The sequence below is a fragment of the Zingiber officinale genome, chromosome 8A (assembly GCF_018446385.1).
Source record: "Zingiber officinale cultivar Zhangliang chromosome 8A, Zo_v1.1, whole genome shotgun sequence".
Taxonomy (NCBI): domain Eukaryota; kingdom Viridiplantae; phylum Streptophyta; class Magnoliopsida; order Zingiberales; family Zingiberaceae; genus Zingiber; species Zingiber officinale.
The window spans coordinates 1,471,693-1,489,266 of record NC_056000.1 but is presented as its reverse complement, the minus strand read 5'-3'; the positions used below and the strand labels follow the sequence as shown (position 1 = coordinate 1,489,266).

The 17,574-nt window shown below is 42.0% G+C and overlaps 2 protein-coding genes across 4 annotated transcripts; one reads left to right on the top strand and one right to left on the bottom strand.

Annotated features, from left to right (window-relative positions):
- The first annotated feature begins 5,264 nt into the window (after positions 1-5,264).
- LOC122012598 (probable indole-3-acetic acid-amido synthetase GH3.1) lies at positions 5,265-7,668 on the top strand. The gene is made up of 3 exons (XM_042569194.1): positions 5,265-5,745; positions 5,840-6,744; positions 6,841-7,668. Exons 1-3 carry the CDS (start codon positions 5,402-5,404, stop codon positions 7,440-7,442), a joined length of 1,851 nt encoding a protein of 616 aa, XP_042425128.1. The 5' UTR covers positions 5,265-5,401; the 3' UTR covers positions 7,443-7,668.
- A 5,450-nt stretch (positions 7,669-13,118) lies between these two features.
- On the bottom strand, positions 13,119-15,908 carry LOC122012195 (F-box/LRR-repeat protein At3g48880-like). Of its 3 annotated transcripts, none has more exons than XM_042568653.1 (3): positions 15,056-15,908; positions 14,174-14,848; positions 13,119-13,269 (listed from the first exon to the last, which is right to left on the bottom strand). In XM_042568653.1, the coding sequence occupies exons 1-3, from the start codon at positions 15,415-15,417 to the stop codon at positions 13,242-13,244; spliced, it is 1,065 nt and encodes a 354-aa protein (XP_042424587.1). In that variant the 5' UTR covers positions 15,418-15,908; the 3' UTR covers positions 13,119-13,241. The 3 variants fall into 3 exon arrangements, with proteins under 3 accessions (XP_042424587.1, XP_042424588.1, XP_042424586.1); XM_042568654.1 differs by lacking the exon at positions 13,119-13,269 and having other exon boundaries at positions 13,305-14,675; positions 14,743-14,848; XM_042568652.1 differs by lacking the exon at positions 13,119-13,269 and having other exon boundaries at positions 13,306-14,848.
- Between the last annotated feature and the right edge of the window lie 1,666 nt (positions 15,909-17,574).

Sequence of the window (17,574 nt, the reverse complement as noted above, 5' to 3'; positions counted from 1 at the left end):
GCTAGATCCTTGACTTTGGCCTCCAATTCAGATTTCAGATCTTCTAAGGTCAACGCAGAGTCGACCTTATCCTTCCTTCCTCCCTCACCGGCCATTCACGCACAATGACTACTCCATTTAATGCTCCGGTGAGCGTCGCCGATTGTTCGGTTCAGGATCGGCTTCCAATGACTGACCCGCAAAGTGTGGAGATTGTTCTCCTCGTGGGACACCCTGCGTTTGAAATATGTGTCCCGGGGCCAGGCCGATTTTGACAATAGACTTTTAATTCTCCAAAAGATCATGTAGCTAGCTAGCTAGGGAGCTAATTACTAGCTAGCTAGGAAGGACATGCATACATGCGATCGTTGCCGGGTACATGATCAAATCATTCGATGGCACTGTTGAGCAGATTTATCCGTCGACAGTGATTTTCATGATCTCTGCCTTTTTCTTTCTGTTCATGCCAACTATGTATGCTTTTCGTCCAGAAATTCTTTGGACCATTATCGATAATAGTATGTTCGATCGATCTTGAAAAGAACAATCGGACCCCCGGTCAAAGTCTGTGCGCGTCGCTGTAGCCTCTCGCACTAATTAGATGTCGAAAGTTCAATGGACAGTAGAACACTCCGATCCAGTAAATATATATATAAATAATTGAGCTTTATTCCGGCACATATATATTTAATTATGCATCATCGATCGCATGATCTTCCGTTCCTGGATAACAATAAAAACCGTCGCATGCAGTAGTTATATATTTTCAATTCTTAATTGGTTGTTATAGGACAAGCAAGTCCACCTACAAAACAACACTCGATCATCATTACTATTCGATCCATCGTGTTCACCATTAACACAGCATTGACCGCTCTTTGAAAACAGAAATTAAACAATGCAAGCTAGCAAGTTAGTTCGATCATCTTAATAGACTTATCTCCACTTTTGTAATGATACTTCAGTTTACAAATGTCATCTTACGGTATAGTACAATCTTCAATATAAATCAGACAACCATAAGAATAATCGTACATACGAGTTTGAGTGTTTTGTTATCTGTCCCCAGGGCGTAACATAGCTGGGGGCGCATGGTTTCGTGGCCGAAAGGTCCAGGGTTCGATCCTCGGAGTGTCATTGTCTGGGGTTAGCGTCCCGACTATGTGCTTTCAGCTGTGTACCTGCATTTACCTCTCTCTATATCAGTGAGATCGGCTTTAGGAGGGCCGCTGATGTGCCGATTTCATATTTTTTTTGAATGTTTTGTTATCTAATAGTTAGTCTCTCATCATACGGCCTGTAAGTCCTAAAGCTAACTGGATCTGTGAGATTTGACTCCTCGTTATCAAATTTTCAACTTGAGTTTACAAGTATATTGACGATCGGACTTTCAACAACAAAACAACCTGTCCAACGTGTCATCTCCGTCCTTAAAATCAAATTAAGATGGAAGTAGCGTACGTGATGATCGATTTGGTCTCGAACAGAGATAGGATAGATATGGAGTACGGGAGAGGAAGATGACAAGGGGCGCACGTTGAGAGGCCGTAATCACAGATGCTTATAAATTGCCTTTATGAGAGAAAGCGACCGCCGGAACCATGCGAGAAAACAACTTATCGTCTACTTAATTAATTTTGCTAGCTAGCTTTATACAAGCAATCACATCCATGTGGGAGGGTATATATGCACGCTGATTGAGCTCTCCGTGGATTAGACCCTGGTCGATCTGACAAAGACCAGAAAGACCGGATCAGTGTCTCCACTTTAACGTTAAGGCCTCGGTGTGTGTGGTGTGGGGTGATCCGGTGAATGAAATAATGCTCGGGACATCCATTAATGGAGACCATATGCATGCACGTATACGTTTGGGCCTCTGATGGCTACGCTTAGCTTGCAGGAGCAAGCCAAGTACAAATTAATCCCTCATGTCGCTGCAACCGCACGGTTGCCAAACTCCACACTGTTGCAACGTCAGCCAAATTGATATATACATATACATATATCATTATTCATTATTATTCTCTGGAACAATACGTGCTTTCCACATCCTAGAAATCAATTTGCTTCGTGGGAATTACTAGAGACATAATTATGGTCTCTTTGAATTGGCTCACAAACAACAAAAGAAAAAAAAAAAAGAGACTCTGTTCGTTGAATCCCTGCTCGTGATGCAGAGAGGACAGGAAGGTGTAGCTAGTATCCGACCCGTGACAACATCACCGGGAATTCCGGAGAGTGTAAAGAGAGAGGTATAAATCAATCACCAGAACTTGGCCATCAGGTACAAGGACCAGTTTCTTCCATAGGGCAAACACTATGATGCATCCATTTAATTATTTAATCGATTTATATTCACATATACCATGCAATATAATTAATCTCAGAAGAATACAGATGTATCACTTTTCCAGTGGTCCAGGCAGCTCCGATCGATTAACTCGATCGATGAACTCGAACGCGATAGTAAATCGGAAGAAGCTGGGAACACGTACGATACTTCTCGCGGCCCATTTAATTTCATGCATTTTGATGTCCATTTGTGTGAACTTAATTTCTTGATGTCTATGTATATATATTGAATGTTCGATCTCATTAGTTTTGTTTTCGGTTGTATTCTTTAATTTATACAAAGAATAAAACAGATGTTTTTAGTTTGGCTCGTAGTTTGATTTGAAACAACTGTACTGTACAATAATTACTTGTTCATATTATTGATGTAGAATAAAAAATAATTTTGAAGCAAAATATCTAGTCAGCCCTCTCGATCGGCATATTCATCTTGTCTTTTCCTTCCAATCGAACTCATCGAGCTCGCTTAAACCTTTTTAGGAAGAATTCAATAATCATATATATGCATCTCGCCAGAGTTTGTGAGTTGCTGCATTGTAAATCATTTATTCCATTGGTAATTAAACTAATTAGTAGCTCCGCTTAATTATAACCACCCTTTTAATAAATTAATTTAATTACCGTACGTGTGGCCAATCCATGCACAGGGTTTAATGAGCAGTCTCTTCTTGTACGTGTGTTTTTTCATCTATCCGCGTGCCGCACGATACGACACACGTTTCCATTCGCTTCGTTTGATCGCATATCAAATCGGAGTACAGTACGCTAATGCATGTGCATTCTTGTTGTTTTAGATAATATTTTGTTTTTATTCATCTGTAAATACATTTTTAAAAGTTTATGATAATTTACTCGAAAAGAGATGGATCATCATCCCGGAATGACATATGGATAGCCAGCATAGCATCTGATCCTATTCCCTACCTTTAAACCGAGTGGGAGATGTGGCTCTAGACTAGCTGCTGTCTGCAAACGATGCAAAGAAACATCGTGTAAATTAAAAGCTCAACCGAGTCCTTTCTCCATATGCTCCATCGCCTCTAAAACCTTTCTTGATCACGCACGTCCTCAGATTGCTAAGCCGCTTTACTATTTTGGGATTAATTGGGGCATAAATTAATTTCCTCCACGAGCTAGCTTCTCATCGTGCTTAATTCGATCTGCCTTCCCTTCGACTTAATTGGTATGTGTCCGATCGGCCGGCCAGTTAGCTTCACTGCCGCAGCAGCTTTTAAGTTAGACAGCCATTGAATTGCCTGCAGCAACTTAATTCAAGGATTTATGAATGAGGAGAAGACACGTACGTGTTAATTAATTGGATGGAGACGAATTGCGATCGAGCTGATATTGATGGGAGTCATGGGACAACGAGTTGGTCCCCGCGTACGTCGCGATGGACGTCGGAGACAATGAACGGTATATGGCGCATGACAGTGAACGAGAGAGGAGTGACTGTGATCTGATGATGGTGGAAAATGGAAAAACACGAGGCCAAAGGAGAGTGGAGACCACATACATCCATCCATCCATCCATTACCAGCGATTTCAACCAAAAGAATCAAATCATTTGGTGACAGAGAGACACTGTATGTATGTATATATTTATTTATTTGAATGGAAAAAACAGAGAGAAAGAAAGAAAGATACTTCTTTCTTAAATTTAGTCCATCAAAAAAACGAGAGAGAGAGGGAGAGAGAGGTTTAGAAATTTGATTTAATATTTTCCCCTGTTTAGATAATTGCACGTAGGAAAAAGAGAAAGATTGCGCAGGGATTTTCCCACCAACCTTCCTTTTCTGCTCCACTACACGTAACAAATGACCAGTACGACTCCATTCACCTTTTAATTTTATCCCTGCCACTTGAACTGTGTGTGTGTGGCTGATAGCATCCATGCAAGCTAGGGGAGTCTTAAAGTACCTCGCTTTAAGTCACTTCTCCCATTTCTCGTCAATCCTGCCATGATTCCCACTGCATACATGTCGTCGATCGGGCTCAAATAATTTGAGCCTCGAGGCATGCACCCAGGGCCCCAGCTAGCCACCGATTTGAACAGAAGAAAAAAAATTACGATCGACCAGTGGAATATTTCTTCGTTGACTACTGGTACGTCTAGTAGGTTTTTATATATATATAAAACTTGGAAAAATATGCTGTGTATTAAGCTGAATTCTCAATGTGTGCGTGGAGTATTAAGAATAATTGAGCTTCACCCTAAGTTAACAACACACAAGCCAGATATATAATTAAGTGCGTAATTAAAAATAAATGAATGGCCTGACCCTGATGGTTTCTTTTCATCGTCCTCCTTGGAGACGAGACGCGAGCTTTTAATTAATTAGTTTCCAAATTTGGTTGCTGCAAGGAGATAAAGATGCGTCTGTTATGAACCTCATTCGCACCCAATAAATTCCAAGGAGACAGCCACATTACTTTTCTTCGTGCGACAGAGGCACATGAAGTGCCTCCCAACACCCCTCTCGCTATGTATATTTATATATATTGCTTTGACGTGTATAATCATATCGCTTCCTCTTCACTTCCTGCCTTTTTCTTGTTTGCAATTGCTTGGTTATCATTTCGCACACACCAACAGCATGCTTCACATTAATTATACATATATAAACAACTGATCTGTATCTATAATCACGCACTAGATTCGTTGACATCATATCGGCCTGTAAACTAACCATCACTGTTCCTACATATACCGGCCATTAAGATTTATTATTCCTAATTAATGATGGTAAAAATTAAGATATTCTTGTTCTATAATCGTTAGATGGCTTATTTTAGGGAGGCCTCCAAAATTTGTTTTTTGATCCGTTTAATCTGGAGAAATTGATCTATGGATTTTGTTGTCGAGTACGTACGTACACTGTATACGCTAAAATACCAGTGATCGGCCGTGAGATAATACTCCATCAATGCTTCTCTGTCTAACTACTTCGGCCTCATCTCTATAAATAGCAATCGTCGCCGTCCCACGCTCTCCGCACCCAACACGAGTAACCTTCTTCTCAGCTATTTTCTGCTCATTGAAATTCTCCCTCTCCTTTTTAATTTCATCATGCCGGAAGCACCAAAACTACCGCCGCCGGCCACTCTCCCTCGAGTAGAAGGCGATGCCGCACCCGAGGATCACCGGAAGGCCCTCGAGTTCATCGAGGATGTGACGGCAAACGCCGACGGAGTTCAACGGCGCGTGCTCCTCGAGATCCTCTCGCAAAACGCTCCCGCCAAGTATTTGCACCGGCACGGGCTGTCCGGGCGCTTCGCCTCCGACCCCGAGGCCTTCAAGCGCCTCATCCCGCTCGTCACCTACGAAGAAATCCAACCCGACATTCTCCGCATCGCCCAGGGAGACACCTCCCACATCCTCTGCGGCCGTCCAATCTCAGAATTCCTCACAAGGTATATCGATGCATAATTAGTATGCTTAACCATTGACGGTAGTAAAATTGAAGTCAAATCCGCCGGAAACTAATTTACTCTGTGCTACGTATAGCTCGGGAACATCCGGCGGCGAGCGGAAGTTGATGCCGACGATAGAGGAGGAGCTGGACCGGCGGTCGCTTCTATATAGCCTGCTAATGCCGGTGATGAGCCAATTCGTGAGGGGCCTCGACAAGGGCAGGGGAATGTACCTGCTGTTCGTGAAGTCGGAGGCGCGCACTCCCGGCGGCCTCGTCGCACGCCCCGTTCTAACAAGCTACTACAAGAGCCGTCACTTCCTCAATCGCCCCGCCGATCCGTACAACTTGTACACCAGCCCCAACGAGGCCATCCTCTGCCAGGACTCCTACCAGAGCATGTACGCCCAACTCCTCTGCGGCCTCCTCCACCGATCCGACGTCCTCCGCGTCGGCGCCGTCTTCGCCTCCGGCTTCATCCGCGCCATCCGCTTCCTCGAAAAGCACTGGTCGCGCCTCTGCCGCGACATCCGCACCGGCGAACTCGACCACGAGATCACGGACCGGGCGGTGCGAGAAGCCGTGGGGCGCGTGCTGCGCCCTGAGGCTGAGCTGGCTGACCTGATCGAGGCGGAGTGCAGCAGGAAATCCTGGCAAGGAATCATTCCAAGGCTGTGGCCAAACACCAAGTACGTGGACGTCATCGTCACCGGCGCCATGGCCCAGTACATCCCCACGCTCGACTTCTACAGCAACGGCCTGCCGCTGACGTGCACCATGTACGCCTCCTCCGAGTGCTACTTCGGCCTCAATTTGCAACCTTTGAGCAAACCCGATGACGTTGCCTACACCTTGATCCCCACCATGGCCTACTTCGAATTCCTCCCCGTTCCAAGTGCCAGCTGCTGTAAAAGTACCGACTTTGATCACCGAGATTTGGTCGACTTGGTCGACGTCAAGCTCGGGCAAGAGTACGAGCTCGTCGTCACCACTTTCGCTGGCAAGTCGTCGTCGATTCGTCATTCCACCACTAATTAATTACAAATTAAACAAATTAGCAAAAAATTAAGAAGGTAATTAATAATTAATGGTGCAGGTTTGTACCGTTACCGCGTGGGCGACGTTCTGAGGGTGGCGGGATTCAAGAACAAGGCGCCGCAGTTCAAGTTCATACGGCGGAAGAACGTGGCGCTGAGTATCGACTCGGACAAGACGGACGAGGTGGAGCTGCACGCGGCGGTGAGCGCCGCGGTGAGCCACTTGGAGCCGTTCGGGGCGTCGCTGGTGGAGTACACGAGCTACGCGGACACGCGCAGCATCCCGGGGCACTACGTGCTTTACTGGGAATTGCGGGAGGAACCGGGGACCACGACTGTGCCGGCGTCAGTATTCGAGGACTGCTGCCTAGCGGTGGAAGAGAGGCTGAACAGCGTGTACCGGCAGGGGCGGGTGTGCGACAAGTCGATAGGGCCGCTGGAAATCCGGATGGTGGAGGAGGGTACCTTCGACAAGATGATGGACTTCGCGCTGAGCCAGGGAGCGTCCATCAACCAGTACAAGGCACCGAGGTGCGTACGGGCGGGGCCAGTAGTGGAGCTTCTGGACGCGAGGGTGCGCTCCAACTTCTTCAGCCCCAAGTGCCCCAAGTGGGCGCCGGGCAACAAGAAGTGGAGCAAGCTCCTCGACGCTGCAAATTGAGTTAATAATTAATTGACTGATACAGTTCCTTCCTCCGCCCGCGACTCAATTTGATCGGCGAGATGATTTTGCTGAGTTACATAGTTCACAGAGTAGTCAGCCATCTTCCCGGCCTTTAATTCATCCTCTGCAATCCATCCCATCCGTGCCATCTTTTGCACGCTTTTATTTCGTAGCACCGTGTACTTGTTAATGTCGAAGTTGCTACCTAGCTGTTCATCCGAAACTTTTTTTTTTTGGGGGTACATTTCTCTGTTATGTTTTATTTTTTTTTTTCAACCAGATTAGATTGGGTACAGTTTGTTGAACCAGCTGATCATGTCATTTTTTTTTCTTCTGGCGAAACCCTGAAACAAACGCCCCTGATGCATGATATGGGAATGTATACATGTATGATCACCGTCAGCTAGCAGGGGATTGATTGATTCTCCCTCTGCCTACTCACTTTTTTGGCCGGCAAAGGGAAAGCTCGATGCGCCACTGCTTAAACTTATACCTCTGACACGGAAAAGAACCCATGATTTTGGTGATTTTATGTTGCAAAAAGGTTGGAACCGCCAACCCAGCAGCCCCCTCACCCCGGCCCCACAAGTATGAGAGGGAGTAAATCACGGTGAATACGGGCCCGGCTATGACATGGTGGTCTCAGGTGTTTAGCACGGACAGATATTGATGTTATCGCATTTGCTGCCGCAGACCCTCGACCTCTCGACCTATATTGCAAGAATCCATGTCATAACCGGCTGATCCCGCCCGTGGGGGCAAGATTTTGGTGATTTTAGCTTAGCCGGTGGGTAGATGCATGCATGATTGGCTAGGTAGCTACTTCCCTACTTGTTTGTTTTCGGTCTGCACGCGCTTCGTCGCATCATCACTCTGTTTGCTCCAACTGACGATGTGCCTCTCCGAATCTGGAAAGTAATAAATTGTGACAGCTAGAATTTGTTCAACGCTAAAAGCCTTTCTTATTATAATTACTTCAGTACAGAGAGATGGATTACTCGTTCCGAAGATAGACATATAGACATATATCTGTGTGTGCTCATTAAGAGCCACAGTATGTTTATCCATCTACATTTATTGTATGGGTCGACAACGCATCGGTGCATGTGGAATTGTTGTTAAATTCTTAACATGTCAGTGGCTCAGAGGCGTAAATGTGACTCACTCCTTCAATATAATTAATCATTCTAATACTAATCCTTATTGTTGCCTGTACCTGTAATATTCAGATTGTTTGATACCCACCGCACAAGGCCTGGTCACTGCTTTGTCTGCCTTGCTTGGCTACCTAGTTTACTTTCGTCGATGATTTAACCATATCTGAAATGATGAAAGCCACCATAGGAGATCAATGATTCTACACTGGTAAAATAAAGAATAAATAGCTAGTTTGTTAGTTCAAAATCTAAAGATAAGAGTTCCAATGGCTTGGAGAAGCATAGAAACAAACAATAAGTAATGCAAAACACAGTGAAGTAAAGGACCATGGGATTCCTTGGCATTTATGGTAATCCTAGTTCGATTATATGCAGCAACCTATGAAAATTACCCAGGCATAACCAATTAATTCAACCATTGATCTCTTTTTTTTAGAAAGAAAAAAAAAGATCACTAGATTAATAGCAGTATGTAACCCGAATCTTGATGTAGTACTTCCTCTCTTAATTAACTTTGAAAAAGTAGAAAGAAATAAAGATTGCTCTATAAGTAGGGTCTGATTTGGAGAAACGTCTGCATTAATGATACCTGAATTTTATATAAGCAGACAAGACATGGGTTGTTCATCCCTTGCTCACATTTTGTTGTCAACCAAAAACAGAGCCGGCACCGGACACCGGCTCCAGACAGAATGCCTATGCAGTCCAACACAAGTTATGGCCATTAATGTAGACACTCAACTGTACCATGAAACATTCAACAAATTGAATCCCTGTATATCAGTATATAACAGTGCTTATAAGTCAACCCATTCAAAATGCTACACAACGTTCAAAGTCATGTAGCACCAGAGGTCCTCCCTGGGAAATCCTATGGAGGCCTCTCCATAAGAATTGCCTTCAAAAACAAAGGCCACGTAACAAATATGCAGATAGCCAAATGGCCAACTCTCCAGTAAATTAATGGGAGAGAACAAAATACAATGTTCCAAGCCATGTACCGACGATGTGTGCAAAAAGACAATGCAATAGCATAAGAAAGTAGGACGGTATAGAATTAAATAAGCTTCCCTGGGGCTTCACAGTGCGAAAGATTTACTTGGTGCTCCCGACCAAACACGTGGCAGCCACACCACGATGTCGCATTGACCAGCCACGCCTCCTTGGGACGATGGTAACGCACGTGCATGAGGAAAGAAGAGAGGCCCATGCCAGGTAACCTCTGTATAAATATATTCCCGGCCGGTGTTATCTCCTTGATAATAACACAAAAGTGGCAGACCTCAGCCTGAGCAATAACTCACATTTTTTGCAATTGGTGATAAAATGGTCATAATGAATTTTGAAAGGAAAAAAAAACAGAGTTATTTACAGAACATTTCTATCATCGTGCACAATTCAGAAGGTCAACAGCTGAATGATCATTAGTTATCTGCAGTCAATTATATCTTCTTGATTAATCATTTGATCTGACAAGTTCAGCAAAGACCATTTATAACAAAGCAATACCAACTACTACCCCAAAAATATCTTATTCTCCTATAGCCGACAATATTTCCTTCCTTTTTTTTCCCCACGAAATAAAAAACAAACCGAAACAAAATATGAATCCAAATAAATGAAAAGTTGATCTAAAAACAGTTTGGCAGACTATTCAGGTACCTTCCAAACCAATCTAACATGATAAGGATGTATAGCAAAGTATTGAGTATTAAAATAGCTTTCACTAATGTAAAATTCTCAGAATTCCTCAACAAGGTGAAAAGCATGTACTGATGCGGATAGAAAATGGTAATAGGGACTACTGATGCAGGAAGGTCGATACTGAAAATTAACATGCTAACCTCACGATCAAATGCCAACCTTATCCAGAAAGCACACATATCTCCTGGCAAACAATCACATTCTTTAAGCAAATATTGTTTACCTGGTATTTCGTACTGATAACAGATAAGATTGAAAGAAACCAAATAGGTAGATGGAATAAATTCTAATTGTTAATGGGCTGAAGCATATAGTATAATTTCTTGCACAATTTCATTAATACTACTTTCCCTAACAAAATAAAACCACAAAATAAAACAAACAACAGGAGGCAAGCCTTAACCAAAGCACAGAGAACTAAGATGATGTATTACAAAAAAAAGTAAAAAATTGTTAACAATAAGATGGAAGCAGGCAAGCAGACTGCCATACACACACTAGAAGTAAACCCTATCAGCCCACAACATATTCATACTCAATTTTTGTTGAGATCAATATACTGTTCACAAACATTTAATTATCGTGTCACCAAAAAACATCTAATTGATAAAAAAAGCTAAAGAAAATCATATGAAAAAGAGGTATTTTAAACTCAATTGGTAGTTATGGAGTCAGTTATGAACTTATTTAATCCGTACAAAAACTTACATATATAACCCCTACGTTATATCTACCTGGTCATAAATCAACTTTCTGAAATGTGATATGTTCCATATCGACAAGAAACAAAATGTGGTTGAACAATAATTCTAAGTATAATATATTCACTTCATCTTCATCCAATAGAAAGAATACGAGGCTGTTCAGGGATTTACTATGCGGAAGAAGCATATGTCCAATTGTTTTGAGCAACATATTCAATTAATTAGAAATTGACACAGAACGGGATTGGTGATTTGTGTTGAAGAGGGTATTCCGACGCAAATTCTTCATTGATGATTTGTTAGAATATTCGAGCTTCCTAAGAATCAGTGTAAGGCTTACTGGGTTAGCTAGAAAAATGAGAACAAAATAATAATAAAAAACATCAAGCTTAAAATTTGAATATGCAGTGGTTCATATTGTTGGACCAATTAATTTTACAAAAGTATTTGTTTTAACATAGTCAATATAAAAGGACAGTTCGGTGCATGGAATTCTCACAAATACAAAATATAAAATCTCAAAGAATGATCTATTATATGCCGTCTTTACCTTGCTTAACATCACTAATATGAAACATCAAAATTAAATGGTGATTCAAATTTGCAGAACAACAAATCTGTATCCTGAATATTTGAAATCAAGATTCCTTTTTTTTCTGGATAAGCAATGAAGGGGCAAGATAAATGGTCTATATCCCGGAGAAAAATAGAGTGAGAATCAAACAAACATAGATGGGGCAAGTTTAATCATTCTAGAAATAAGAACTCCGATAACCATTGAAAATTTTGATTACTTAATTTGATTGCCACTATTTAAGTTGAACTCAATCGTCTTACGTGACCTATATATCAGAAGGGTAATACCTTTGAGAGCTAATTAGGTAGAAATATCTCCAGCCAAAAGAGACAACTTATTTATGGAACCAGAGGTTCAAAGTGGATACAAGAGTCGGGTCCCAAAAGAAGCAGAGTTTATTAGGTATGATATAAAAGAAGCGTAGAGGCCTATTGAGTGAACCCCCTCTTTCTACAGCGAGCCTAGACTCATCCTGGCTAGCATTAAAAAGCTCCCTTCTAACGAGCTTTCTCACGTCAACCTTACCTGCAAGAAGTCGTATCCTTAGCACCGGCAAGCAACGCATTCCCATGGAACAGCGACATGTCTTCCACGCAATAGCAAGCAACACCTTCACCCACGCCCAGGTATTCTCCACCGCTGATGTCAAGCCGTGCTGCTGCATTTGCCACAAACAACGCCAGCATCTTCGTTGAGATCATCCTCCATGATACCATAGTCCCCAAATCGAGGGCCTATCACTCTCGTCAGTGTAAATTCACCCATGTTCCGCGACTTCCATGGCCACCGACCTTGCTTGATGTCCAATGTGTGCCTTTTCTCCCACGAGATTTCCTCTGATGTGCAGCGATCCTTCTCGCATTATCTTCTTCGCATCTTTTATCATCTCTTATAGTGTGCTGATTTATGGTAAAAAAGCAACGCTAGAAGCTTACTCTATTATCCCTTTTTATTTCATTATACTCGTACCTTAGTCTATTTTTTCTAGTTAATGTAGCAAGTTGGGCATAGCTAGTCTATGCTTCAACTTGATGGGGAATATTATACATATTTAGTTATTAAGGGAGCATTTGGTTAAATGATGAGAATCACTATAGGTATAAGTTTGATAATAGGGTGGAATGGGAATAGGAATAGAAATGAAACCCATCAAATTATATGGGTTTAGTTGATTCTCATAAATCTAGTAATCATTCCCAAAATGTCATTCTCAAACCCACACTCCAAACACTATCTTTTACTATCATTCCATTCTCTCATTCCCAAACTCATCAACCAAACACCCCCTAAGATCCTAATCAACAACTATCCTCAAACAATCACAAGCCATTAAACCTAGGAAAAATTGCAAGGTATCATATAAATAACGCCTATTTAATTTGACAAAGGTAGATATACACCAAAAACTGAACTATTGGCATGTTAATAAGACACCAAATAAAATGATTGCCAAAACATGTGCGTTTTTAAAAATGACTATGCCTTTAAATGGTCCTAAAACAAACTTCATAGCCATATATACACAACAAAAGACTAAAGTGAGAATAGCATAATTTCACCATGTAAAGCAATAATCAGATGAATAGTTTCTTGTCATCATATCTGTAATCAAAAGGAAACAAGCGTCTTCCGGCAGGCTGATCATTTCAAAACATTAAGAAGGGTTTTTAACTTCTGTCAACCACTGGGAAAATTTCCGGTTCAGTCCCAAATATTTAGGTACTTTCCCGGTTCAGTCCTAATTATTTTAACATTTCCGGTTGCATCCCAAATGTTTTTAAAAAAATTCCGATTCAGTCCTAATTGTTTTAATGTTCTCGGTTACATCCCAAATGTTTTTAAAAAATTCTCGATTCAGTCCTTCCGTTTATTTCATTATTAAAAGTAGCAGAACATGTTCACGTGCAACTCGCACATAATAAAAGACCCAAATAATATTTTTTGCCCTTCATTCTCTTTTTTGTTGGTAGAATTTAGAATTTCCAATTCCAAAAAATTGGTGTGGCCTCATTATTTGAGCAGTAAATTAACAACACTACCACATTCACATTCCATAATATTTGTTTGGAATGATATGGACAAAAAATATGCATGATTAATGTATTTGGAATGATATGGACAAAAAACATGCATCATACATTAATCAGTATGTATTATGGCATAATAAATTAATTGATAAATTACTATAATTTGGAGAAAGAACGATGTATGCGTTTGGGGAAAGAACAATGGGAAGATAGGAAGAAAGAAATTAGGTTTTTACATTTAGGATTTTGGGTCTTTTATTATGTGTGAGTTGCACGTGAACATCTTCTGTTACTTTTAATAATGAAATAAATGGAAGGATTGAACTGGGATTTTTTTAAAAATATTTGGGATGCAATCGAGAATGTTAAAACAATTAGGACTGAACTGGAAATTTTTTCAAAAATATTTAGGATGCAACCGAGAACATTAAAACAATTAGGACTGAACCGGGAATATTTTAAAAACATTTGGGATGTAACCGAGAACATTAAAACAATTAGGACTGAACCGGGAAAGTACCCAAACATTTGGGACTGAACCGGGAATTTTCCCGTCAACCACTCCATCACCTTTTCTTTAAGCATGCACATGCAGGGTTTATGCAGTGAATAGTCCTCACTGCAGTCTAGAAGACCCAAACATTTGCAAGATTTCTGAGGTATGCAGTGCTTTTCTCGGAGATCCACCAATTCATGGAACTCAAACAGGGAACTCACATCTTCAACACTCTGAAATATTGATTTGGAAGTCCTGCAGGATTCCTTCATAACTATATTTGGGCCACAAAAACTGCAGTCAATAAATTCACCCAACTCAATTCCTGAGTTCCATATGAAATTTTTTAGACGTAAAGCCTTCTTAAGAACCACATCAGTGATCGGAGAATTCTTATATCCAGAGATATCAAAATGCTCGAGTTCCTTCAATCCGTCTAGAAACACAATGATTGCTTGTGATGAGAGCGCAGGATCTGTAATCTCAAGCTTACGAATAGATGGAAGAGACTCGCAAATAATGGACGCCATGCGCGCATCCATGCCATGAGAAAAGACTCCCAGGTCTGTCAAGTGAACGCAGCACTGATTAACATGTTGAAGCACATCAAACTCTATGAAGCGCTCGTTCACCTTCATGCCTCTTAGGAACTTGAGTCGGGTGATAGCGTTGTAGAATAATTCAGCATCCATTGCTGAATCACCGTTTGGGAAGTCGAAATATTCCAATCTTGGACAACTGAAACTCCAAAAACTTAATAGTTATACTACGGATAATATTATTTTCTTCGTTCCTGAAACCCGATTGATATTAATGAAATAAAAACAAACAAAATCCTGTTTTCTAGTTGTTGATACCAAAATCCGAAGGGGAAACCGGAAAAAAAAAATGTAATTGGCCATTAGTTTTTGACAGAAGCATAGAAAAGTAGCAAATAGAAATCACCTTGTGGCGACATTGAATAAATCCTCGTCGAAGACGAAGGAAGGAAAATATATACATTTAAGGAGATGACGGCTGCGAGCGACAGCAAATCGGAGGATGTGGCTGAAGACAGATCTGAGATCGCAGGACGGAGAGACACCTATTTGCTGGAAGATACGGATCCAGTCGCGAAAGTCGAGCTCCAGCCAGCAGAGGGGATCGAGCGTAGCGGCGCGCCAAGAAGAGCAAACGAAGGGAACGCCGGCGATGAGATCGGCCACCCCTAACCTCTGAAAGATCGTCACCAGTAACTCCGGGTTGAGGTCCTCCCACCGCCTTCCATTTGGGTTCTCTCGTCCCGCTGCTCTTTTTCCGGTGGCCATAGTCACCGCATCGCGTCTCCTGCCCCTGATTAGGGTTACGCTGAAGACCTTAACGACTCTCTTTTTGGGCCTAATAAAATTTGGGCAACATGGGCTGGCCACGAATGGATTATTACATCACACTGCCTTCTACATCCTAATCCAACATGCCAGGACTCTGCTCAAGTCTCCAGATTGTCTGGTCTTCTTCCAAATGGATTAGATTAATTATCTCTATCAACCATACGCACGGCAAAGCCGCCGTAGATTGCTCGTTGGGCGTCGCAGTAGGAGCCACAACACCAAAAGCAAGTTTATAACTGGTGGTTCCGGCCATCGACGCCACACTTGATTCGGTGCGGCTGGCGGAGTCGACGCACACAGCGGCGGAGATGACGTTGACTTCAACTCTCATCCCACTGCTGCAGCGCCCGTTGATCCTGCAGTAGAAGAATCGCTTTCTGGAAGCTCGTAATCTCCGGTCCCTGTACCTAACCCTACCCACCACTTGACCGCCCATTGGGTTCTATAGACGCCTGAAGACCTTAACGACTCTCTTTTTGGGCCTAATCAAATTTGGGCAACATGGGCTGGCCAAGAATGGATTATTACTTCACACAGACTTCTACAGACTAATCCAAAATGTTAGGAAAATCAGATCTTCTGTTTCAAAATTTTTGTGTTCTTGTATCCTCTCGTTGATCGAATAGACTAGATCACATCTTAAGGATACAGTATATATCATGAGGATGTCATGACCACCCGATCGGTGAAAGAATACGAGGACATGGGAATCTTCAGACAGAGGATCTCAGTATATATCATGAGGATGTCATGACCACCCGATCGGTGAAAGAATACGAGGACATGGGAATCTTCAGACAGAGGATCTTATTTTCATTCGAGATCAGATCCGCTATCCCAAGATTTCTCTGTCCATATGTCGAGGAAATCAGATCCTCTATCATAAGATTTCTGTGTCCACGTGTCCTTTCGTTGATCGAACGGATTAGATCACATCTTAAGGATACAGTGCACATCACGAAGATGTCATGACTGTCCGATCGGCGGGGGACATGGGAATCTTAGGACAGAGAATCTGATTTTTCATGTTGATAGGAGATCAGATCGTCTTGCTCAAGATTCTCATGTCTCTATGTCCCCTCGTTGATTGGACGGGCTAGATCATATCTCAACTTTCACGGATACAGTATACATCATGAGGATGTCATGATTGTTAAATAGTAATTTGTAATTGATTAGCCTGAAGCATTAATTATGTTTATGTTTCTTAGGAGTCAAGTTGAGTTGAGTATTAAGTATCTTTTCCTTTCCTAAGTAGTCAATGTTTATTTCCTAAGCTAATTAAAGTTTAGCTGCAGTTTATATTTTCCATGCAATCAATGTAATTCTAAACATTTCTCTATAAATTCATGTACTGCATATCCATGAAGAAAAAGGGGGAAAGATCAAAAGTTAGTAAGCAGATTTACCTCTTCTCTTAATTTCCTTTCCTTCTTCTTCTGTCTCCAACAAATTTGGTATCAGAGCCATTATCAGAAAAGATGTCTCTATCAAATCCAAACTCTGTTTTCTCATACACAGCAAGTCAGATTCCAATTTTCAATGGAGAGCATTATGATTACTGGAATTCTCAAATGGAGATCATCTTTCTTTCACAAGATTTATGGGACATGATTGAAGAAGGTTATATAGAGAGACAAGACCAGCAAGGTTCTGTTGGTGCGGTTAGCACTAACGGTCGAACCTAGGTTTTGATGAATAATAAAATATGTTAAGTTGGTTTTGTTGTTGATCTAACACTCTGACCGAGTGTGCAGGAGAAGTCTAGATAGGTCAACGGGCTGACCGGATGTCTGACATGAAGCTCAGCTAGGTCGACGGGTCGACCGGATAGCTGGCACAAAGTCCAAACGGGTCGACGGGCTGACCAGACATTTGGCACGAAGTCCAGCTAGGTCGACGGGTTGATCGGATAGCTGGCACGAAGTCTAGACGGGTCAAAGGGCTGACCGGACGTCTGGTAGATAAGTAAAGGTAAGTCACTGAAGGGAAGTGACTGTGAGGACGCGTCCCGGGAAGGGAACTTAGGTGTCGATCCGACTTAGAACTATTTCAGAATTCTAACTCGAGATCTTGACTAGATTCCAGTCTCGG

What these genes read in the sequence shown, in the direction of transcription:
- LOC122012598 (XM_042569194.1), top strand. Translation starts at nt 5,402, where the DNA reads ATGCCGGAAGCACCAAAACTACCGCCGCCGGCCACTCTCCCTCGAGTA. An exon ending in ATCTCAGAATTCCTCACAAG is followed by an intron (nt 5,746 to 5,839) that starts GTATATCGATGC and finishes TGCTACGTATAG; the next exon opens with CTCGGGAACATCCGGCGGCG. An exon ending in CGTCGTCACCACTTTCGCTG is followed by an intron (nt 6,745 to 6,840) that starts GCAAGTCGTCGT and finishes TTAATGGTGCAG; the next exon opens with GTTTGTACCGTTACCGCGTG.
- LOC122012195 (XM_042568652.1), bottom strand. Translation starts at nt 15,417, where the DNA reads ATGGCCACCGGAAAAAGAGCAGCGGGACGAGAGAACCCAAATGGAAGG. An exon ending in TTATTCAATGTCGCCACAAG is followed by an intron (nt 14,849 to 15,055) that starts GTGATTTCTATT and finishes TTGGAGTTTCAG; the next exon opens with TTGTCCAAGATTGGAATATT.